At 42.4% G+C, this 16,302-nt stretch overlaps 1 protein-coding gene across 5 annotated transcripts; it reads right to left on the reverse strand.

The window, feature by feature from the left end:
• Window positions 1-548: 548 nt before the first annotated feature.
• Window positions 549-3,809, reverse strand: LOC148028797 (UDP-glucuronic acid decarboxylase 2-like). 5 transcript variants are annotated; one of them, XM_087687588.1, is made up of 6 exons: window positions 2,155-2,314; window positions 1,987-2,066; window positions 1,747-1,830; window positions 1,582-1,656; window positions 1,387-1,479; window positions 549-1,302 (listed from the first exon to the last, which is right to left on the reverse strand). In XM_087687588.1, the coding sequence occupies exons 2-6, from the start codon at window positions 2,014-2,016 to the stop codon at window positions 1,096-1,098; spliced, it is 489 nt and encodes a 162-aa protein (XP_087543714.1). In that variant the 5' UTR covers window positions 2,017-2,066; window positions 2,155-2,314; the 3' UTR covers window positions 549-1,095. The 5 variants fall into 5 exon arrangements, 4 of the variants coding, with proteins under 4 accessions (XP_087543714.1, XP_087543713.1, XP_087543711.1 ...); XR_015692324.1 differs by lacking the exons at window positions 549-1,302; window positions 1,387-1,479; window positions 1,582-1,656; window positions 1,747-1,830 and adding exons at window positions 2,394-3,240; window positions 3,522-3,807 and having other exon boundaries at window positions 2,155-2,301; XM_087687587.1 differs by lacking the exons at window positions 549-1,302; window positions 1,387-1,479; window positions 1,582-1,656; window positions 1,747-1,830; window positions 1,987-2,066 and adding an exon at window positions 3,522-3,809 and having other exon boundaries at window positions 2,160-3,155.
• Window positions 3,810-16,302: the final 12,493 nt, after the last annotated feature.

Genomic DNA, 16,302 nt, shown 5'->3' on the forward strand with positions numbered 1-16,302 from the left:
ATAAGAAAATCATTGGAAAGCGTGAGAAGGTTCTTATGAACCCAACACTTATTGAGTTTCTGATTAAATGGAAGGGGCTACCTATGGAAGAGTCCACTTGGCAACCCTCTTCATATTTGGATGCGTTTCCATGGCTATTGCAAGAAAAATTATAACAGTCTATGTAAGAATAGTTTGTTGTATTAAAATGCTATCAGGAATTAAATTGTCTTAAGGACATCAAGAAGTGGTTTTGATGGTATGGGCTGATGCCTTGGGTTGTGAACTTCATTTTTATACCACAAATACTCAATTTGGACACTTCAATCAAAAGTTATGGCAGTTTTACGAATTCAACCCTGTTTGGACAACAAGCAATTATTTCATTGTTTCGGGTTCATTATGAGGTTTCTTCATGAAAAGTACTTCCACATGCTTTTGGATCTTCATTGACATGATTTTCTTCATTAATGACTTGTCTATCACCCTATTATCTTTAGTTGTGAGGACAAAACCATCTTTGGGGACGGTTTGTAATGAAGCAAATTAGCCACATTAGTTCACTTACCTTTACCAAAGTAAACCATGTAATTACCTTAGCCACGATGGTACTAGGGTTTACTATAAAAAGACTAGTACATCATTTTGTGATGATGTGAGCATGTTCTCTATTGCTCTCTACCTCTTATACCTGACACACGCTTCCAATAAGTGTGCACTGCCTTACCTCCTTGCCATAATCATTCCATTATACACCAAAGCGAAAGGAGTCTTTACAAGGCCCTTAAGAAACCCCACAGATTTTGATCCAAAACTGGACAAGTTTAACTTGTGATGTGGAGCACATAGAACTAGCTTTGTGTTCCCAGCAGAATCCTCTTATAAAGACAATTAGACCGGACTGATACAAATAGTGGATCAGAGGAGTAGGTAAAAAGCAAAAATGGGCACGCTATCTTCCTGAGTAATTTTACTGCATCCTGGTTTGCAGCCTTTCTGTTAGAAGTGAATGGCCCAGCCTTCAACAACACCATGGAAGCAAGTAACTTTGAGGCTAGAAGAACTGCTTGCAGAGAAGCATAGGTCTCTCTATCAGCAAAGGCGCCCACACACATGTCAGATTTCTGAGCCCATAGGATCCTCAAAGATTCGTCGGCGAAAATCTTCCACCATTTTAGGAAGACCGTCTCTCAAAGAGATCATGGGTTCCCAATGCAGTAGATTCTTAGCCTTTGTGATATCCGGCTTCCGCATATGTGGGTCATCTGCTGTATTTTGTTTGAAATCAATTTGTGCATGCGGATCTATGATGTCCTTAACCACCTGTGTCAGAAGATGAACAAACACATTCATAAAATGTGAAAGTTATTTTTTGAAGAATTGCAAGGCATCTTGAAGGTGACTTACTTCAGCAAGCTCTAGCATAGTGAATTCCCCTGGATTCCCAAGATTAAAAGGACCGGTGTGCTCACTTTCCATCAGCCGCATCAGGCCTTCAACCTGTCCAGATCAGAACAACTCTCGTCTGATATTCCAGTGAAAATCAAGTACAGGCAAGATTATTGATTTAGTCATAATTTTGAGAACATAGATGAAACATACCAGATCAGAAACATACTGAAAACTTCTGGTTTGTTTACCATCTCCATAAACTGTTAAAGGCTCCTTGCGAAGTGCCTGAAATAGAGGTGACAAGTACAGCTTTACAAGCACTTCTTCACCTGAAATGCACTTCCACAATCAATAATCATTGGTAAGATCACCAACCTGGGCAACAAAATTGCTCACAACTCTGCCATCATCAATACACATTCGTGGACCGTAGGTGTTGAAAATGCGAGCTATTCGAACCTGTTTAAGACAAGTTAAATTTTGGCCCCTCAATAAAGAATATCTTGGTCATCTGAATGCTTACACACAACTTGTTACGAAACACTCAACAGTAAGTTGCATAGAATTTTCCACTAGAAAAGACTTATTTTTGCAGATGCTGACGACCAGACGTACCTCGACATTGGCCCCCCGATGGTAATCCATGGTTAGAGTTTCTGCAGTTCTTTTCCCTTCATCATAGCAGCTCCGTACACCTAGATGATCATGCTAGAGATTCTTCATCCCATCTCAAAAACATCAGCCATTCAATTCTGATTGAGAAGAGCAAGAAAACACACTGACCAATGGGGTTTACATGCCCCCAATATCCTTCAGTCTGAGGATGCTCAAGAGGATCTCCATAAACCTCGCTGGTGCTTGTTAGAAGAAATCAAGCCCCAACCCTCTTTGCCAGTCCTAGCATGTTAAGTGTGCCCATCACGTTTGTCTTGTGACTAGAGATTAAGGAGGATACATAGGGAAAAGAGAAGTACACTGACTACAAACAATCCAATTAGAGAAACACCACACATCACAGGATATAATCGTCTTCACAGGATTGTGCTTATAGTGAACTGGTGAGGCAGGGCATGCCAAGTGATAAATCTGGTCCACCTCCAACAGAATTGGCTCCACCACATCATGTCGAATAAGCTCAAACTGAGGGTTCCCCATGTGATGTTTCACATTACTCTTTCTCCCAGTGAAGAAATTATCTATGACAATCACACTGTCTCCCCTTTCAATCAGCCTGTCCACAAGATGGCTACCCACAAACCCAGCTCCTCCTGTTACCAGCACCCTCAATGGCTTTCTTTTCAATCCAAGTGGAATTTTTCCTCCAGCATTGCTCATGCTACTCCCCCTGGCAGGAAGGGGGTTCTTATATGCAACATCATAAATATTAGTCTTGAAGGGCTCCAAGCTATTGTATGAATGATCGATGCTGCGATCTCTGTCCGATACCAGCACAGCTGGTTGAAGCATAAAGAAGGTAGTGGCAATCACCATTCCTACTAGGATAAACAGCAGCCTTTGTTCCCTCATAAGATATCTGAGGGGCTTGGACCAGCTCCACGGCTTGCCATGTTTGGGGGTGTAATCCTCGTCTTGCATGATGCTATCGTATCGGCGATGATTGAGACTGTTCTGTTTGAGCATCCCTGAATCCAATGGTCAATTTCTTGCTTCTTGAATTGTGCCAACAAATTGTGGCTCTCCCTCTCTGTTCTCTAGTTTTTATTTCGCTTACTCTGTACAGAAAATTTGGTCCTGGAGAATTCCTAGGTCTCTGCAGAGATACTCTGCTCATAAAGAAGCTTGAACAGACATGACACCAAGGCACCCAATTGAGAAACTTCAGATTTTGATCAAATTGAGATGTCAGATCTGAATATAAACACGCAAGGTAAGGATTAATGAGAAAAATGAAGCAAAGCAGTTTCTTTTAGAGAAATTTTGCCCACAAAACTTAAATTTTGAGCTGATGACAATCATTAAATAAAGAAAATTGGTGATTGGTGAACCTAAGATCTCACTTTTTCTTTCGATCTCAAAAACTTGAGAGTTACGAGAAAAGATTCTAGACACCCACGATGCACAGGGCCCAAGACAGACAGACAGACAGAGAGAGAGAGAGAGAGAGAGAGAGAGAGAAAGAGAGAGAGAACCTTTTCTTGCAGTGAGCTCGCACTTTTGAGGGGTTTATGCAAGAATATTGATCTTCTGAGAGGAAAATGAATGCTCAACCGCAAGCTCTCATTATCAGCACACCTGAAGGGTTTGATCGATGATCGTGATGTTGGAACTTGGTAGTTCAGCGATCTCTTCTTTCACCCATGACTAACTTTCCGCCTCTCGAGCCAAAGTTCTCACGGAGGTAGAACAAGCCCCACCTGTGTGTGTGTGTGTGTACGCGCGCGCGTGTGTGTGTGTGAGGAGAGATATTACCAAAAAAAAAGTGTGTGTGAGGAGAGCGCTTGCAAGAATAAGGCTGGTTACATAATACACATGGCATTGGCCATGGTCCCCCCGGATCGCACCCAGTTTGTGGCCACAGCAATATTTATATTGGGCAGGCCTCGGTCTATAGTGTTTTATATATTTTGGGGCACAAATACTTTTTCTACACACGAATCGCTCGTCATCGTCACGATCTGCAATTGTTCACTCTGCCAACCATCGAATACATCCCACAGTAACACACCAAATGTATAATATGCAATTAACACACCCAATCAACCATGATCAATTAATAAACCAAATTACTAAAAACATAGATTAGCATAATCAAAACCTTTCACATATTGAAGCATGGATCTACCTAGCTCTCAATGAGAAGGTGAAAGGAGGGAAAGTTCTATTGATATATCACTGTGGATCTACCTAGCTCTCAATGAGAAGGTGAAAAGAGGGAAAGTTTTATTGATATATCACCTGCCTTTTCACCTTCTCACCTACAATGCAAACAAAATAAAATTTCAATCATCACTATCTTCGTTTGTCAATCTCTTCTGCTAAAGCGTTATCTCCAAATACAGCTCTTACATTTGCCTTCTAAGAGAGAGAGAGAGAGAGAGAGAGAGAGAGAGAAACATGCTTCAAGCAACGATGTTCCTGCAAGCCGCTCCACCAAGTTGGTTGGATCCCAACTTAGGCTTTAACAATGGGGCTCATTGAACCTATTGCATGCTATCTCAATGATAGCAATCTCTACTAGTCCAATGGGGCTCATTGAACCTATTACATGCTATCTCAACTATAGCAATCTCTACTAGTCCATTCCTCCATTATTTTGTTGATTCATATCATGTTGAGTCACATTACTTTCCCTCTCTAATTATATTGTAGCTTCATAATCTATGCATCATCAAAACTATCTCCATACACAATGCGCACATTATGGAGAACAAGGCATGCTACTACCGTCTTCAAGAAATTTTATAGAAGCATGCCATGTCTCTTCAATAATATGTGAAATGGAGCTTTAAGGATTCCAAACGCTCTTTCAACTACTATACAACTGCTTGACTACAAGTAGTTCCAATAGTAATGTTCTAGAGATTGTATGTCTTTGCTACCATTCACAAGAGGTCATATCCAAAAGCATGTGTGATAAACAAATTCAACAAGAGGCCGATATTGAACTTTCCCATGAATGCCATAGTCCCAAACAGCAATTGGCAATGATTTGACAAATCAATGAAGTGAAGCCGCTTCCGGTTGAGAGAATCTTCATGGTACTGTATCAAGGCAATAATCAATATATCTACTATACCAATTGCAAATGGTATGCCTTGAATTTACAAATGCATCCTTCCTTCCAAAGCATATGGACATAGCTCTAGTGCCATTCAAGTATCTCATGTTACTCTTCACTACCTCCTAATACTTGGTGCCAAGGTTTTCCATATACTTGTTAACCACTCCCACTACATAGAGGCAATGTTTGGACTTGTAGTAAAACCATGGCATATATCAAGCTACCAACTGCAGATACATAAGGAACATTAGGAGAAATATGGACTCTCTTTTTTGCCCCTTAAGGAGTGAATAAACAAATATAGGCCTAACCAATGAGAGAGCTGGGATTCCAGATTCATGTAGCATGAATCTTCTAGCCATTGTAACCGGCCTGTTCACTGGGAAGGGCGGTAGTGTACAACCAAAATAAATAAATGCTTTCACCCAATTTAACAGTCGCCCACTTTACCTGAACTTAAAGACACAGAATCATGAAGAAATACAGGAAGCTAGAATGCTCCTGTTGCCACACAGACACCCTGTTGGCTCCTAAGTTAGGCGCCCCTTGCGGTATTTCTTTATTTTTAGAAAGAGAGAGAGTACAATGAGTTGTCTTTCACCAATTCTGGGTGAAGTTTGGCAGCATAACAATACAATTACTAACCCAAATCAAGTTATCCAGGAGGGGAAACTCTGCCCAAGTCCAAAACTTCTGGTTGGAGTGCAGAATTGACCATTTCAGTCTGTTGTATTTACTGGTTCAGACCTGTTCTGAAACCTGGCTACAACTCTTACTGTTCCCTGTACTGTTCAGCCCACTGTAATTACTGATTCAGACCTATTCTGAAACCTGTTTTCAACTCATATTGTTCCCTACACTGTTCTGCATCATCTGTGCCAAGTGCCCCTTGATTCTGGCATCAATTGGGCTCTGAATTACCCTCTGAACAGTCCAGAATCAGTTCTGGTTTAGTGTTGTTTCAGACACTTGCTTGGTGAGGTTACCACCCTCACCTGTTCCTGCTTGTGGGCAGCAAACAACTGCTCCTGTTCCTGGAGAAAAGAGGCTCTTGCCTCATGCAAAAACAGCATATTCCACACAGCTGTACCTGAATCAGAAGAAAGGCCCTTGATTCTGCAGTAGAACCATACTGTCAGGGAGAGAAAGAGAGAGAGTAGGAAGCAAGCTCAGCCCTCTGTGCATCATAGACAGGGTAGACCAGCTCTCAAGAGCTCTCCATCTGCATCGATCCCTCTCAAATGAGCCCGTTTCAGCCCAAAAACTGCACGTTAGCCCTCTTTAAAGAGGTAAGTGCACACATTTGTGCCAAGTGGTAGCACTGTAAGATATTTCCCGTTCTAGCCTTCCGATCTAAAATTCCCCATGCTCGGTGCAGAATTTGACCTCGGCACAGACCAGAGGATTGATCCTTGTGCAAAAATGAAGATAATGACGCGAACAGATTCTGAAGTCCAAAAATAGTGACTCCCTAAATTTTAGGAGTTGCTTCCATTGCATCCCACTAGTCTTCTAACCATCTTTGCTGACTATGGCTACATCCAAATTTACAATGTAGCTCAACTGAAAGTGAATTTCCACTGATGACCCCACATGGACTAATCTCTTGAAGATTTTTCCATCTTTGTTGAAAGAGGAGAGAGAGAGATAGGGATTGAGCTAACTGTGAACCATCAGGTTCTTCTTGGTCTCTTCCATTATTCAATACTAAAGTAATACTCACACTACAAAAGGGTAACCTAGTGTAAGTGTAACTAGACTGACTAACTCACTGACTAACTCTAGTCAGGTCACCGACTAGCTAAACCGACTTATTCAATGTAGTCACATGCAGACAGCTACACACTAGCTGTCATAGATGTCGGTCATACATAAAGACGGACATACGGGAGAGCTTGACTTCTAACACTCCCCCTCAAGCTCAAGATAGCATCTGCACACCAAGTAGTTGTCTAAAACCACAAAACTTATCTTTACCCAGAGACTTGGTAAAGATATCTGCAACTTGCTCATCAGTCCTCACATGCATGAGATCAACCTTTCCTGCAAGAACCATCTCTCGAATGAAGTGGTAGTGTACCTCTATGTGTTTTATCTTGGCATGGTAAACTGGATTCATGGCTAGGAGTATACTACTGAGATTGTCGCATAACAGTGTCACTGGAGTATCAACCTATATATCCAAGTCAGCCATAAGCTTGAGCAGCCATGCAATCTCACATGCTGCCAATGCAGCTCCCCTGTACTCAGCCTTAGTACTGGATAAAGCAACTGTAGGCTGCTTCTTGCTGCTCCAGCTGATCATGCCGCTACCAAAGCCAAAAGCATAGCCACTCATAGACCGTTTGTCAAATGAGCATCCTGCCCAATCTGCATCTGTGTATCCAATCAGTGTCAAGGGCTTATCTCTGACATAGAACAGCCCATAGTCTATAGTGGACTTAACATACCTCATGATGCGTCTAACTGTATCTAAGTGCGGCTTCCTCAGCTTCTGCATAAACTGGCTTATCAGCCCTACAGCATAGCTCAAGTCAGGCCTAGTGATGGTTAAGTAAATCAGACTGCCAACCATCTGCCTGTACATAGTCACATCTTCAACTTCAGCCCCAGTGTTCATGTCTAGCTTTACATTCTGATCCAGAGGTGTATCGAGTGGTTTGCATTCAGCCATGCCATACTTCACAAGAATTTCCATGGCATAGTGCTTCTGCATCAGCCATAAACAATTTTCAGCTGGTACAACCTCAATACCCAAGAAATACTTCAGATCTCCTAAATCTTTCATGTCAAATTCAGATTTCTTCACCTTCATTTGCATTCTGAATTCCCATGTCATCATCTCCAGTAATTATCAGGTCATCAACATATATGACCAGCACTACCAAGCCACTGTCAATCTTCTTTGTGAACAGGTTGTGATCAGCCCTGCCAACAACAAATCCAAGGCTCTGCAAGTAGCTGCTGATCCTAGCATGCTAGGCTCTCGGAGCCTGCTTTAGCCCATACAGTGTCTTTTTCAGCCTGCACACATAATGCTGAAAATCAGGGTGCTCATACCCTTCCGGCTAAACCATATATACATCCTCTATTAAATCACCGTTGAGGAATGCATTCTTGACATCCATCTGTTGCAATTTCCAGCCTTTTGCAGCAGCCAAGGCAATTACTGTACGTATGGTTGCCATCTTTGCAATCGGGCTGAATGTTTCATCATAATCCAATCCATACTGTTGAGCATGTCCTTTAGCAACCAGCCTGGCTTTGTATCTTTCCACACTGCCATCAGACTTACATTTGATTTTATAGACCCATTTGCAGCCAATGGTCTTTTTCCCATCAGGCAGTGGCATCAGATCCCAAGTCTGATTTTCAGCCAAGGCATTCATCTCTTCGTCCATAGCATTGCACCAATTTTCATCCTTTACTGCTTCAGCATAAGTACCTGGTTCTTTGATCTCCATCACTTTTGTTATGTAAGCATAGTGCTTTGCAGCATAACCAGTGTACGTAAACCTGTCAGCACGTCTCCTAATCCTCTCTGATCTCCTGAGTTGTGGCTCACTCTGAGCTTGCGTCTCATGAGGCGGCACATAATGGCTCTGCCTAGCACCTGGCGTCATAACAGACGGAATCCCCAGTTCGCTGTCTAAGCTGTCACTGCTCGATGACTCATAGCCTGCTGTGAGTGATCCTGTCACATCCTCAAAAACCTTTTCTTTTCCTTTTCCCTTGTCATTTCTCCCCCTCACTGACATGTCCGTGTCAGTGGACATAGAATTATGGTTCCGTAAGCATCCTGACCAAGGACTCACTGCGGAAGATATATCTGCTATCTGACCACTCATAGAAGCACTCTCTGCAAGAGTATTTTCAGCATGATTCATACTAGGTGAGCCATCAGTAGGCACTGCAATAGGATTCCCATACCACGATGCTAACTCATCAAAGACTACATCTCTGCTGATGAGTGTCTCATGCGTAGAAGGTACATAACACTTGTATGGTTTCCGTTCTTGTGCATATCCCAAGAATACACTCTTCACTGCCTTAGGATCCAATTTCTTCCTCTTCTCATCCGGTATATGCACATATGCAATACATCCAAAGACTTTCAAGTGCATGATGTCAAGTCTATGACCATACAGTTTCTCATAAGGGGTGACTGTACGTATTCCCGCTGTAGGAGTGCGATTCAGCGCATAAACTGCAGTCATTACTGCTTCAGCCCAATAGGCATTAGGCAAACACTTCTCATTTAGCATAGCTCTTGCTGACTCCATTAAGACTCTGTTCTTCTGTTCTGCAACACCGTTCTGCTGTGGTGTATAGCTACATGTGAGCTGCCTTCTGATTCCATACTTGGCAAGATATCTGTCAAATTCCTTGGATACATATTCACCTCCTCCATCTGATCTCAAGCATGATATGTAGCAACCAAGTTCATTTTCAGCATGTTTTTTAAAATCTCTAAAGACTTCAAACACCTCATCTTTATGCTTCAAAACGTACAGCCAAGTGTACTTGCTGAAATCATCAATAAACGAGACATAGTACTGTGCACCTCCAAAAGACACATTATGCGACGGTCCCCAGATATTAGAGTGCACCAACTACAAAGGCCTAGTGATGTTTTGTACATGTCTCATGAAAGGAAATCGTGCCTGCTTCCCAAACTGACATGCAGGACACACATGCCCAAAGTCATTATACTTGAATTTTTGTAATCCAAGTACGACTGCCTTCTGCTGCATGGATTTCAACTTCTGTACATTTACATGTCCAATTCTCTTGTGCCAAATCTCTACATCTCTAATGGCACTCTCATCATGAGGAAACATAGCTGCTTTAAGTTCAGGAATGGTCGCTTCCAAAGTAAACATCCTGCCATCCCTTTTGTCCTTGGCAATTAGCTTGCAGCCATTTCCATACTCCTCAATGAAGCATCCATCCTTGTTAAACCTCACTTGCATATTCTGTTCTGCCATTTGACCCACAGACAACAAATTCTTCGTTATGGTTGGTACATGTAAGACATCATGCAGGCCTTTCTGCTTGCCATCAGGCGCATCATCAATGGAACAATCCCTTTATGCTTTATGTCATGTTGGTATTGAGATATCGAGCTCCACTTGTGATATGCCAGGGTGACCGTTGTGCATTTATGTCACCGACGTGTTAGTTGCAAATGCGGTTGGTACACCGCCCATGAATAATAGCTACATGATAGCTATCCTTATCTACTCTAGTTCGTGGCTTAGTTAGTATGCCACCTTGGTTAGTTGAGTTTGGTTTGAGACCCATATTTAGGGTTCTTCTATTTCTTTGTACTAGAGTTCTTTTTGGCTTACACAACGTTTTTTTGATTTGAGGCCATTTCGGGGCTTGTTTTGGAGGCGGAAGTTTTCTGCACGCACTCAGGAAAAGGCCCAGTTTTATGTTGTGCAGCCACTATTCTACAGGTCGGTGAAAAGTTTCTGTAGAAATTGCATCGTATGCTTGTGCGCAGAGACATTGGGAGTTACAGAATCATCCCTGTTGCCTGTTGATGCAAAATCGTCACTAGGAAGTGACTGTGTGGTCAAATACCACTTTTGCCAGTTTTGCAGATTTGCCCTTGTGAGGGTGAAGCTGTGTTTTTTGCAGTGACAGAATTTTTTGCAGTGTTCTGTAATGGCGTCTGATTCTCTTTCACAGATTGTCACTGAAAAGCTTGACAAGAACAACTTCCAAGCATGGAAGTTTAGAATGACGAATTTCCTTATGGGAAAAGGATATTGGGAATTTGTTGCAGGAAATGAAGAAGAACCAGTTCTTCCTGATATTCCCAATCAACAGCAAATGCAGGCATTCAAAGCATGGCATGAGAGAGCCAGGAAAGTTATGTACTGGCTGTCTATCAGTATTTCAGACTCTATGATTGTGCATATTCAGGATGCAAGTACGCCAAAGGAGGCATGGGATACTCTGTCAAAAATGTATAGCACAAATACGCAAGCCAGGAAAATGCAGCTCAAGCAAGAGTTGCATAACGTGCAAAGAGAAAGTATGAGCATCAATGACTACCACATGAAGGTGAAGAAGATTGCAGATGCACTTGCTTCCATTGGGTCGCCAGTGGAAGATGATGATTTAGTTTCTGTGACCTTGAATGGTCTAGGAAAGGATTATGCACAGTTTCGGACATCCATTTCAGTTCGTGAAAGATTTCTTGATTTTGAGGAGTTGATTGCTCTTCTAATTTCTGAGGAGCAGAGAAATGGTGGTGCATCTTCTTCAGGAGGAACTTCAAAAGAAGCTGTCTTCTACTCAAATGCTGGAAGAGGTAGAGGCAGAGGTAGAGGAGGCCGCTTTGGAGGCCGTGGTAGAAATCAGAATATGCAGCAAACTCAACAAAACCAGTCCTATGGAGGAGGACGTGGTAACTCTAGAGGCAGGGGGAGCCAAAGAGGTCGTGGTGGATGGCAAAGAGGTCAAAATGCAAACAGTAATGTTGAATGCTACTACTGTGGTAAAATGGGTCATATGGCTAAAGACTGCTATAAAAAGCAGAATGACATCACGAATGGAAAACTGCAACAAGGGAATTATGCATCTTCTAGTAGACAGGGTGATGACAGAAATGAGCATTTGTTCATGGTGCAGCACATGAACAATTCTGTGACAAGTGCAGAAGAAAGCAATGATGTATGGTATGTTGACTCAGGTGCATCAAACCACATGACAGGTCATGCAGAATGGATGGAGGATGCAAGGAAAATGGAAAAACTAGGATTTGTGGAGACTGGTGATGATACTGCACACCCTATTGTGCAGATTGGAAAAATTCCCTTGTCTATGCAGGATGGAAAAAAAGAAATACCTGTCCGATGTATTTCATGTCCCGAATATCACCAAGAATCTGGTTTCTATTGGTCAAATGGTTGAGCAGGGCTTGCAGGTTAGATTTAATCCTCATGGATGCTTTGTTGAGGATATGAAAAATAAAGGTCGCTTGATAGCAAAAGGAAAGAAGAAGGGCAGAATGTTTACGTTGGATGCAGACATGTCTGAATTGAGTGCAGCAATGTTTGCACATGGGACCGGTGTAGTTGCAGATATTGATATCTGGCATAAACGCATTGGTCATGTTAATGTACAGCGACTTAAATCAATGCAGGCCCAAAATATTGTTGCAGGATTGCCAAAATTCAAGGTTGCAGAAATGCATAAGGTATGTGAAGCCTGTCAGTTTGGAAAACACGTAAGGAAACCATTTCCTAGACATGTTCAAGAGAGTAAGAAGCCATTGGAATTAATCCACTCTGATGTGTGGACTACTAAAGCTGCATCTCTTGGAGGCTATCATTATTTTGTCACTTTTATTGATGACTATAGCAGAAAAGTTTGGGTGTATTTTATGAAAAAGAAAAGTGAAGTTTTTGGGCATTTTAAAACTCTTAAAGCTATGGTTGAAAAAGAAACAGGCCTGCAAATAAAATGCCTAAGGTCAGATGGAGGGGGAGAGTATCTCTCAAATGAGTTTGCAAGGTTCTTGCAGGAGCATGGCATAAAGCAACAATATTCATGCAGTCATACCCCACAACAAAATGGAATTGCAGAAAGAAAAAACAGGCATATTGGAGAGGTATCTCGTGCCATGCTCAATGAAAAAGACTTGCCAGATTTTTATTGGGCTGAAGCAGTTGCTACAGCAGTCTATATAATGAACAGGACTCCCACTGCAGCAATACATGGGATGACTCCAGAGAAGAGGTATACTGGTAGGAAACCAGATATTTCTCATTTGAAAATTTTTGGTTGCATTGCCTATGTACATGTGCCAGATGAGTTGAGATCCAAGTTGGATCCAAAAGCTGAGAAGTGCATCTTTATTGGTTACTCTCTGCAGCAAAAAGGGTATAGATGCTATAACCCTTCTACTCATAAGTTTACAGTGAGCAGAGATGTTGTTTTTTATGAGATGAGTAGCTGGTATAAACCAGTAAATGTGATTGATAATGTAGATGCACAAAATGGTAATGTTGCACAAAATTCTCAGCAGCAGTCACAAGATATTAGTGGACCTGGAGCGTCCTCTAGCAGTGGTTCACATTCTTCGCCATGGACAGGCAGATTGAGATCAGGAGAATCTTTTGAAGGCAGCGCAAATAGTGGTATGCAGGTATCACGAAAAGGAAAAGAGAAGGTAGATCAGCCCATGTTTGATGTGAATGCAGGTCACTCTTATGTGGATGGTGAATCCAGTGGCTCAGAACAAAGCATTGATGATGAGCTGGGTATTCCTTCTATTGTTACACTTGGAGTAAGGAAGACGAGGGATGTTTTGAGAGCACCAGGGAGTGAACCTACTTTGCGCAGGTCTACGAGAGCTAGGTATCCTGTGGATAGGCTGAAATATGATGGATTTACAGCCATTCACTATGCATATATGGTCAAAGTGATACAGGAACCAGAACCCACTTCTTTTGAGCAAGCCATGGGAAAAGAAAAATGGGAGAAAGCCATGGATGAAGAACTGGATGCCTTGGAAGCAAATGCTACATGGGAATTGGTACCTTTGCCTAAAGGTAAGAATGCAATTGGCTGTAAGTGGGTTTATAAGGTGAAGCACAATGCAGATGGTTCTGTGAACAGATACAAGGCAAGATTAGTAGTCAAGGGGTATGCACAAACATATGGCATTGACTATGAAGAAACATTCAGTCCGGTTGCAAGGATGGCAACCGTAAGAGCAGTCATTGCTATGGCTGCATCAAAGGAATGGTCTTTACATCAGATGGATGTAAAGAATGCCTTCTTGCATGGTGACTTGCAAGAAGAGGTCTATATGGAGCAGCCACCAGGTTATGTGCATGATGTTCATCCTAAGTTTGTTTGCAGATTGAAGAAAGCCTTGTATGGCTTGAAGCAAGCACCTAGAGCATGGTCTGACAAGATAGGACAGTATCTTGTCACTATTGGCTTTTAGATTTCCAAGGCATATTTCTCACTTTATGTGAGAAAAACAGAGAAAAGTATTATGCTACTTGTCATTTATGTTGATGATTTGATTATGACAGGTGACAGTGATGAAGATATCCTTCATGTGAAAATGCTATTGAAGCAGAAGTTTGAGATGAAGGATTTGGGAGAGTTGCGTTATTTCTTGGGCATTGAGGTGATTAGATCACCAAGTGGGATACAGCTCTTGCAGAGGTAGTATGGATCGGACATGCTGTCCGAATATGGGATGACAGGCTGTAAGCCTATTTCAGTTCCTTTGGAGCAGAATGTGAAGCTGAGCGCAGATGCAGGTGAGCTTTTGGAAGACCCTACTATGTACAGACGCATAGTAGGAAGCTTGATTTATATGACTATTACCAGGCCAGATTTGAGCTATGCTGTTGGATTGGTAAGTCAGTTTATGCAGGCTCCAAGGAAACCGCATTCGGATGCGGCTAGACGCATACTCAGGTATGTGAAGTCCAGATTGCAGTATGGACTATTTTATGAGACTGGGGTTCAGATACAGTTGCATGGATACACTGATGCTGATTGGGCTGGTAGCATTTCTGATAGACATTCTACCAGTGGATATGTGTTCTCTTTTGGGAGTGCTGCAGTCACTTGGAGCAACAAGAAACAACCTACAGTTGCCTTGTCGAGCACAGAGGCTGAGTACAGGGGTGCAGCAATGGCTACATGTGAGGTAACTTGGTTGCATAAGCTACTTTATGATATGCATCAGCCTACAGATGGGCCAGTTGTCATTTATTGTGACAACATGAGTAGTATACACTTGGCAAACAACCCAATCTATCATGCTAGAACAAAGCACATTGAGGTGCATTATCACTATGTGCGGGAGAGGGTTTTACTAGGTCTTATTGATCTAGTTTATGTCAGCACAGAGGATCAGGTAGCTGACATATTTACGAAGGCATTGGGTGCAGAGAAGCTGCGCAAGTTCAGAGACCTGCTTGGTATGCAGGAATTGGGATTGAGCTCGAGGGGGAGTGTTGAGATATCGAGCTCCACTTGTGATATGCAAGGGTGACCGTTGTGCATTTATGTCACCGACGTGTTAGTTGCAGATGCGGTTGGTACACCCCCCATGAATAATAGCTACATGATAGCTATCCTTATCTACTCTAGTTCGTGGCTCAGTTAGTATGCCACCTTAGTTAGTTGAGTTTGGTTTGAGACCCATATTTAGGGTTCTTCTATTTCTTTGTATTAGAGTTCTTTTTGGCTTACACAACTAAGAAGAGGAAAACTGTTTTCAGCCTCCACCCTTTGTGTATTCTCCCATTGTGCAAGCAAGAAAGCTACAAGTGAGACTCCTTCCTTCTCTCCCACAATCTTGACAGTTGGGTGTCATCCGCAGTACATACATGACCATGTGTACCTGCAACCATCTCATCAAACCACTCTCCATGCGGAGTCATGTGGTTTGACGCACCAGAGTTAATGTACCACTTGTCATCTTTGTTCTGCCTTGACGCAGTCTTGGACACATGCTACATGGCAAAGAGTCTATCAACCTGATCATCCTGACCACCACTAGAGGATGCATAATGCCCATGCTGTTTCCCTTTTGCCTTCATGTCATTCTGCTTTTTGTAACATTCCTTCGCTATGTGCCCATACTTGCCACAATAATGGCAATCTTTGTCCCTGTTTGAATGATCAGTAGACTGCCAAGATCCAGATCCACCTCCTCTTCCTCGAGGTGATCTCCCCCTACCTCTAAAACCACCAGATCCTTGCTGGCCCTATGTATTGGCACCATGCCAATTTCCCTGCTGCTGTTGCTGTCCATAGGCATTACGAGTGTCGCCATGACCTCGATATGAACCATAGCCTCTACCTCCTCTGCCACGCTGGCTAGAGTATAACACAATGTCTCTGCTCTGAGAGGCACTGGAACCTATATTTAGGCCAAGTTTGACCTCCTCATGCAGCAACAATGCAACCAGTTCTTCCCAGCCTGGGGGATCTGCTCTAACTGAGATGGAAGTGTCAAATGCTTTGTATTCTTTCCCTAAACCATTCAATGCAACAGCAATCATATCATCTTCTGATACCCTTGAACCAATGGTAGCTAACTGATCAGCTATGGTCTTGATCTCCGTGGTATACACCTGGATGCTCCTGCCATTTCTAGACATATTATTGAACTGCCGTTTCAACTAGATCTTCCGTGC

This window comes from Lygodium microphyllum, chromosome 11, assembly GCF_053477565.2.
Source record: "Lygodium microphyllum isolate KBCC chromosome 11, Lygodium_microphyllum_v1.1.10, whole genome shotgun sequence".
Lineage (NCBI taxonomy): Eukaryota > Viridiplantae > Streptophyta > Polypodiopsida > Schizaeales > Lygodiaceae > Lygodium > Lygodium microphyllum.